Genomic DNA, 8,619 nt, shown 5'->3' on the forward strand with positions numbered 1-8,619 from the left:
GCATGACAAATGATACTTGTTCTTGATTGTAATTTTTTTCAACTGCCTATAATCGATGTTCATCAGCATTCTACCATCCTTCTTCTTCACAAACAGAACCGGTGCACCCCAAGACGACACACTAGGTCTAATAAACCCCTTATCAAGAAGCTACTGAAGCTTTTCTTTCAATTCCTTTAATTCTGCTGGTGCCATACGATACAAAGGAATAGAAATGGGCTGAGTGCCCAACATCAAGTCAATATCAATAATCCTGTCGGGTGGCATGCCCGACAGGTCAGCAGGAAACATATCCAAAAAATCTCGCACTATCAGAATAGAATCAATAGTAGGAGTATCAGCACCAACATCCCTCACAAAGGCCATATATGACATACACCCCTTCCCAACCATTTGTTGGGCCTTCAAATAAGAAATCACCATGCTGGAAATATAATCTAGAGAATCTCTTCACTCGATCCTTGGCAACCCAGGCATCGCCAATGTCATGGTCTTAGCGTAACAATCCATAATAGCATGACATGGAGACAACCAATCCATACCCAAAATCACGTCAAATTCAACCGTAGTAAGAAATAAGAGATCAACTCTAGTCTCAAACCGCCAAAAGTCATTACACACGACCGATACACACGGTCCACAACAATAGTATCGCTTACCAGCGTAGATACATGAACATGTGAAACTAAGGGCTCACGGGGCATAGCCAAATAACGAGAAAAATATGATGATACATATGAATAAGTAGAACCACAGTCAAATAATATAGAAGCATCCCTGTGGCATACTGAGACAATACCTATGATCATTGTGTCTGAAGCAATGGCCTCTGACCTCACAGGAATAGCATAGAATCGAGCCTGACCTCCACCTGATCGGCCTCCTCCACTAGGGCGACCTCTAGCTTCCTGAGCCGCACCTCGAGCTGGGTGAGCGGGTGGTGAAGTAACTGGTGCAGAAGTCATGGCCTGACCCCCTACTGTACTGGACCTCCCAAAGACGAGGACAAAACCTCCTCATATAACCAAGCTCCCCACACTTGTAGTAACCCCGATCCGTCAATAGTGGTGGGGACTAAATCGGGCCCTGAGAACAAGAATAACTTCTAGAAGAACCCGACACCGATGAACCCTGAACTGATGGAGCATGAGATAAACTATGAGCTGGGAGGGCACAAAAAGATGACTGACCCGGACAAGCAGTGTATAAACCATGGCTAGCTGATGCACCACGATGAACCGGACGGGCTATCTGATCGGGCCTATAAGGACGACCCCTGTTATGGTGAAACTGACCCCCAGAAGGAACACTGGTGAAACCACCCGAACCACGAGGCCTCTTGGCCTCCCTCTCCCCAAAACGCAGTCCTCGTCGAACATATCACCTGATACATTCTCTCGAGTCATAACAAAGCGCAGTCCATAGTTGAGGCCATCAATGAACCTCTTAATCCTCTCCCTCTCTGTGGGAACCAACCGGATTGTGTGACGAGCCAACTCTAAAAATATCATTTTGTACTTGGTCACAGACATGCCCTCCTGGCATAGCTGCTCAAACTGCCTACGCAACTCTTCCCTACGGGTCAGTGGCACAAACTTCTCCATGAAGAGAATTGAGAACTCGTTCCATGAAAGTGGTGAAGCACCGACTGGCCTGCCCCACTCATAGGCATCCCACCATCTGAAGGCTACCCTTGTTAGCTGAAAAGTAGTAAATGAGACCCCACTAGTCTCCAGAATACTCGCCGTCCGAAGAATCCGCTGTTATCTATCCAAGAAGTCCTGGGGATCCTCTGACTCAGCCCCACTGAATGATGGAGGATTGAGCCTCCCAAACCTCTCTAGTCTCTTATACTCCTCATCACTCATATCGGGACCCATATGGGCCTGAGCAACTGCAACTGGCTGGGCCGGTACCCCCGCTGTCTGAAGTCCCTGCACCACCTGCTCTAGAGTACGGGCGACGGGAGTCTGAGTACCTCCCTCAGCCTGAGAAGTGGCTGTTGCGGAATAGAATAATAGAAGTTTAGTTCCCGCAATCAACAAATTCGCACGACAAGATGCAAGAATGTGAAGTATTCCTAAGTGTTCGGCAACCTCTCGAAGATAAGTAATGACGTCTCTGTACCGATCCGCAAGACTCTACTAAACCTGTTCATGACTCGTGAGACCTATATAACCTAGTCTCTGATACCAACTTGTCATGACCCAAAATCACATGTTCTGCGATGTAGCCTATCACGATACTAGACAAGCTGACAACTCACAAATACATGCATCATTAATTCAAAAACATACTGAAATGGGTTTAAGTAAATAAAATCTCATAATTACTGGGTGAAACCATCACAACTCAATACAGACTTCCCCAAAATCCGGGTGTCACTGAGCTCATGAGCATCTATACAATAACACAGTCTGACAACTGAAACACTGTCTAGGAAGGTAGAACAGTATAAGAAAAATTAAAAGATAAAGGAGGAGAGTCAAGCTCTGTGGACGCCAAGACAGCTACTCGAAAATCTCCGAAATAATAAAGCTCCAAAAATTAGCAACCACCATGCCCGAAAATACCTGGATCTGCACACGATGTGAAGAGTGTAGTATGAGTACAACCAACTCAATAAGTAACAAAACTAACCTATGGGCTGAAAGCAGTGACGAGCTCAACAAATAGAGTCCAAATAAAGAGTTTAACAGTACGAAAATGACAAAAATATGATAATAATATCTCAGAGAAACTCATAATCTGTTGGTACACAGTACAAGAATGTAGACATGCTTCCAGGTTAACAATTAAGCTCAATACAGATAAAATATGCCAAGTATGACTGATATGAGGAATATTACATCTCTATATCTACATGCCAATGTGCATATCACATGTGATGCAACACAACGAAAACCTCACGTACTCACAATCTCAGAGTACTCAATCTGACTTTCTCAACTCTCGCTTATCACACTCAGTCACTCAGCACTAAACGGTACCTACGCTCGCTGCTGGTATGTCAGACTCCGGAGGGGTTGATTTTGCCCAAGCCCTAATAATAAGCCAACCTGGCCTGCTGCAGCGTGTAGCCCGATCCCATAATGATAAAGCCTAAAAGGCTTGCTGCGGCGTGCATTCCGATACACATATAAGCCATAAGGCCTGCTGCGACGTGCAGCCCGATCCATAAATCTCACTCACAACATGGCTCTCAGGCCCCAACTCAGTCATCAATCTCTCTAGTCTCTCGGGCTCACAAATCTCATGCCAATTAGCCCAAAACAATGATATACAACACAACAATAATTAGTAACAGAGACTGAGATATGAAATGCACATGATGGATGTGACTGAGTACAAAATTGCCATATATGCAAATAATTCAATAGCAGAAATGACCACAAGGGGGTCTCAACAGGATAGCATATAGCCTAACATGATTTCTAACATTAATCTATAGCTAAATTACTCAAACACATAGGGATCACATGAATGGCTACAAGGTTTGATGACTACATAGTACCATGGAATTGACCGAATCATAATATTTACGGTGCACACCCACATGCCCGTCAGCTTGCATGTGCATCACCTCAACAGCAACCACATAACACAAAATTCAGGGATTCATACTCTCAGAACCAAGTTTAAAAGTTTTACTTACCTCAAACCGTGCGAATCTCTACTCCATTAATGCCTCGAATCTAGCCACAGACAACTCGATACAATCAACTCAAGCTATAGGAATCAATTCCACATGAAAAATCTAAGTTCTTTAACAAAAACCCCGGGCCCACATCTCGGAATACAACAAAAGTTATAAAATCCGAACACCCATTCAACCATGAGTCCAACCATACCAAAATTACTCAAATCCGATCACCACTCGACCTTTAAATCCTCAAATTAAAGCCTAGGAAGTTTCTACAATTTTCCCCCAATTTCAACCCAAAACACTAATTAAATTATAAAATCAATGATATATTTGTGTAATTTAACCAAATGTGAGTTGAAATCACTTACCTCAATCACTCCCTTGAAAATCTCTCCAAGAATCGCCTCAATCCGAGCTCCCAAAATTAAATTGTGAAATATAACTCAAACCCCTCATTTTTGATATTTAAGAGTCAGCTTAGATGTCCTTCTTCGCGATCGCGGGAAAGGATTCGCGATCGCGAAGCACAAAACCCAAGCTGCCAAAAATTTAATCTACGCGAATGCGTATAAGCCCATGCAAATGCGACTCACAACAATCCCAGACCTACGCGATCACAAATATCATCACGCGATTGCGAATAACATATTCGCGTGACCGGCCGAGTCCGGTAACCACAAAGTCAACTCTCGGTCAAACTTCTCAACTCTCCAAACTTCTAATTTTACAACTTTCATTATTTCAAGCTAAAATCACCTACGGACCTCCAAATCACTATCCGGACACACAGCTAAGTCCAAAATCACCCTAAGGAGCTATTGGAGCCGTCAAAATTCCATTCCGGAGCCATTTACACATAAGTCAACATCCGGTCAACTATTTCAACTTAAGCTTCCAATCTTGGGACTAAGTGTCCCAATTAATTCGGAAACATCCCTGGAATAAAACCAACCACCCCGGCAAGTCACATAACAACAATTAAGACAAAATAAGCAGTAAATAAGATAACAGGGTTATAGCACTAAAAATGACCGGCCGCGTCGTTACACAAGGTGAGGAGTGGGTACACGGGTTGTACGTAGTATTTGACCGGTTTAGGCTACTTAGATAATTTTCATGCTTTAATTGAAATGCCATATCATGTTCAAAATTCTCATAGTCAATCTATTCTTATTTATGTTCATCTGTTCTTACTTGCCTTAATTGATTTGTTTAACACTTATTCTACATCCTATTTGATAAATTGCTCTCATGCTCTAGTTGAACTTTTTTGCTTCTTTATTTGCTACATGTGATGTCTTTCATTGTTGATTATCATTACTTGAAGTCATTGTATGTGTTATCTCTTTCATTGTTAATTATCATTATTTGAAGTCCTTGTTACTAGTTATCTCTTTCGTTGCTATTATTCTCATTTGGAGTCATGTTATTCCTTCCATAGTGAGTTAATTGTATGTGGTTCGTAGTGATGCATTATTTTTCTCATTGTTGAGTTATTAGTGTCGAAGTTGTGAAAGCCGTATCATTTTGAAGCAAAGTTGATAATTGTTCAAACATCTTTCTCGTTTAGAATTTTACATTCATTGTTATTGTTTATATTCTTGCACACATTGTGGTAGAGCCGTGGGCTATTACTGTTGAAACATTGATATTGTTGATTGTTGGCAAGTTGTGATATATGGGCACTTGTGGTACAAATTATTATTGTGATGTGTTATTGACGCGCATGCGGCGGTATAAGGCTTGGTGTTAATGTGCATGCGGCAGTATAAGGTGGAACTTATGTGCGTGTTTTTTGTAGGGGAATTACGTGAAGCCACGCGGTGTCATAAGGTGGGCTAAAGTACGTGTAGCTATTTCGGGAAAACTGTTTTCAAAACCAATTTCAAATGTAAGAATTATGAGGCAGTATAAGGAAATATTGTGATTGAGCTTATGAATTATAAATATGAGGCGGTACCTCAGTTGTGATTCTTGATATATATAAACGAGGCGGTACCTCGGTGGTGATTCTTATTGTACACGAGGTGGGACCTTGTTGTGATTCTTGTTGTTTCATTCTTCCTTGTTTTTGTCAGTTATTATCCGTAAATGATCATTGCGGTTCTCCTTAACTGCCTTCTTTATAATATTTCCATGCTTACAATTCCGATATTAGTTCATACTATTAACTGTTTTGCATCAGTTATTTCTCTGCTTTCCATTATTTATACTTATAACATTTTCATACTATTTATTTATATCCTAGTGGGTGTCTTAACCTGATCTCGTCACTACTCTACCGAGGTTAGGCTTGATACTTACTGGGTACTATTGTGGTGTACTCATACTACGCTTTTGTACATCATTTTGTGAAGATCCAGGTACGTCTGCGCATGCCGATCCATAGTGATCATTTGTTAGCTACTTTACGGAGACTTCAAGGTATGCCTGCTCGGCGTCCGCAGGCCTCGGAGTCACCTTCCTTTATTCTTATTCCCTATTGTATTTTCTTTCAGACAATGATGTATTAGATATTCTAGTTTTACTCTGTAGAGCTTATGACCCAGTTTCACCGGTCTTGAGGAGTGTATTGTTGTTGATTCTATTTTCGAAAGTTTATATAAGTTATTCAGCCTTGTTTTAGTATTATGTTAATTATTTCCATCAAGTTATTATTAACTGTTAGGCTTACCTAGTCGTAGAGATGAGGTGCCATCATGACATCCTACGGAAGAAAATTGGGGTCGTGATAAAAACGTCAAAACATTCAAGATAACAATAAAGGAAAGAGCATGCCCATGAGATACTCTTGATTGGGAGGCTAAATTGTGGCCATCGATTGGCAGAATATCGACGACGAGGTTTGCAGCTCTCTAATCTGATCTTTTATGTGAGAGAGTGGCAGTGCAGATCGCTCCCGTTGGCGGAGCAGATAGTTTTCTATATATAGGGCCTCGATTGGCAAAGTTGACGCTTGATTTGTATAGGGCGCTCCGATCGCATGAGCTGATGATTTACTATGTATATGGCTCCAATTGGTGAAGCCAGTGGCTTGATATTTGTACAAGGTGCTCCGATTGACTGAGCTAATGATTTGCTATGTACAATATGCTTCGGTTGGCATGGCCAACAACTCGCTATATACAACATGCTCCACTTAGTTGAGCAGACGATTTGCTATGTACAACATGCTTCGTCCGCGTTAGCGGCCTGATTCTGAAATACTTGTAAAGGATTCAAGAGTTAGTTTTAGTTATACCAGGGAAATTTGAATAAAGAAAAAGAGATGATAGTTACGAGAGAGCGGCGGATACGTCGTTTGTCCCTTTGTATTTTCCAGCATTTCCTTATATCATATTGACCCTGCATTCAAAGAAATATTCTTAGCAGGGGGGGTGTTGGGTTGTGTCGATTGTAGTCCTGACTTTTCCCCGGTCTTGATGAGGTTACACCACGAAGTTTAGTAGGTTGAAAAAATTATGATATTCTTAGAAAAATATTTTTTGAAAAATTTGTTTTATGGCAAATGTCGCCGTTTCGAATGATGACATTTTTTCGGAAATTCATTGAACGAGTGTGCCATTTCTTGAAAACTCTATCCCGTTGATGTCAATCCTCCATGATGCTTCTGACGAAGTGGCTCCTTGCCGCTACGATTGCGTCCTAACCTGAACTAATACATTACAAGGGTTTTCCTAGGGTTATGACTGAACCCTTTCAGGTTTGCGTATCCGAAATAGAATCAGGTCTGAACGTAGTTCGTGGGTAATGATAAAACAAATATGATGAATATGACCGAGCCCGACTCAAGAAGCCAACGTATCTAAATGGAATCAGGTTAAGACGTAGTTCGATTACAACAAATGCAAAAAATGATGAGATTGTAGATGAAATGGCAGAGTCTGACTCAGACTGCCTTTGTATCCAAATGGAATCAGGCCAGAACGTAGTTCATTTATAAAAGATGACTGAATCTGATAAGGATTGCCTACTTATTCCTTCCCGAGGAAATCAAGTTGTGGCGCAGTTCCCGGTAACATAAAAATGATATTTGGAGTTTCTATTACAAAAGAAAGGGGGAGAGAGAAGAACCGAACTCTATGCGGGTTGCCTACGTATCCCTCCGTGGGAAGTCAGGTTGAGCATAGTTTTGTTACAGCCAAACCCTAACTCTATTATCTTCAAACGTAGTATCTCTTGATTTTTCCTGAGTTGATAGGCTTCGTGCTGACTTTTTCGTAAATTTCTACCATGATTAGAGCTCCATCCTACAACACTCAGTGGACCATGTAAGGATCTTGCCAATTTGGTGCGAACTTTCCTGTGGCTTCTTCCTGGTGGGGGAATATTTTTTTCAGAACCAATTAGCCCGATGTAAACTGGCGAGGTTTCACATTTTTGTTAAACGCACTGGCCATCCTATTTTGATCCAGCTGACTATGATATATTGCGTCCATTCTCTTCTCGTCAATGAGAATGATTTGCTCCTGCATGACCTGTATCCATTCTGCATCGTCTAACTTGGTTTCTTGGATGACTCTTAAAGATAGTATCTCAACCTCTGCGGGTATCACAGCTTCAGTGCCATATACCAACATGTATGAAGTTTCCCCAGTGAATGTTCTCATGGTGGTTTGATAACCCAGTAAGGCAAAGGATAACTTCTCATGCCATTGCCATTGATTGTCCACTATCTTTCGCAGAATCCTTTTGATGTTCTTGTTGGATACTTCAACTGCCCTATTCATTTATGGTCTGTAGGCTGTGGAGTTGCGGTGAACAATTCTGAACTTCTTGCAAATTTCTCTCTGGGATCACTGTTGAGATTAGCTGCATTGTTAGTAATGAATGACTCGGGTATCCTAAATCAGCAGACGATGTTGTTTCGGACGAAATCAGCCACTACCTTCTTTGTTATGGCCTTGTAGGTAGATGCTTCGACCTATTTGGTGAAGTAGTCAATGGCTACCAAGATGAAACGATGCCCATTT

The 8,619-nt window shown here is 41.5% G+C and overlaps 1 protein-coding gene across 1 annotated transcript; it reads right to left on the reverse strand.

Annotated features, from left to right (window-relative positions):
* Positions 1-7,992: 7,992 nt before the first annotated feature.
* LOC142169620 (uncharacterized) lies at positions 7,993-8,376 on the reverse strand. The gene has a single exon (XM_075231509.1). The coding sequence runs from the start codon at positions 8,374-8,376 to the stop codon at positions 7,993-7,995; it is 384 nt and encodes a 127-aa protein (XP_075087610.1).
* Positions 8,377-8,619: the final 243 nt, after the last annotated feature.

Source organism: Nicotiana tabacum, chromosome 15 (assembly GCF_000715075.1).
Source record: "Nicotiana tabacum cultivar K326 chromosome 15, ASM71507v2, whole genome shotgun sequence".
In the NCBI taxonomy this organism is placed as follows: domain Eukaryota; kingdom Viridiplantae; phylum Streptophyta; class Magnoliopsida; order Solanales; family Solanaceae; genus Nicotiana; species Nicotiana tabacum.

Coding starts and splice junctions, on each gene's coding strand:
- LOC142169620 (XM_075231509.1), bottom strand. CDS start 8,376: ATGAATAGGGCAGTTGAAGTATCCAACAAGAACATCAAAAGGATTCTG.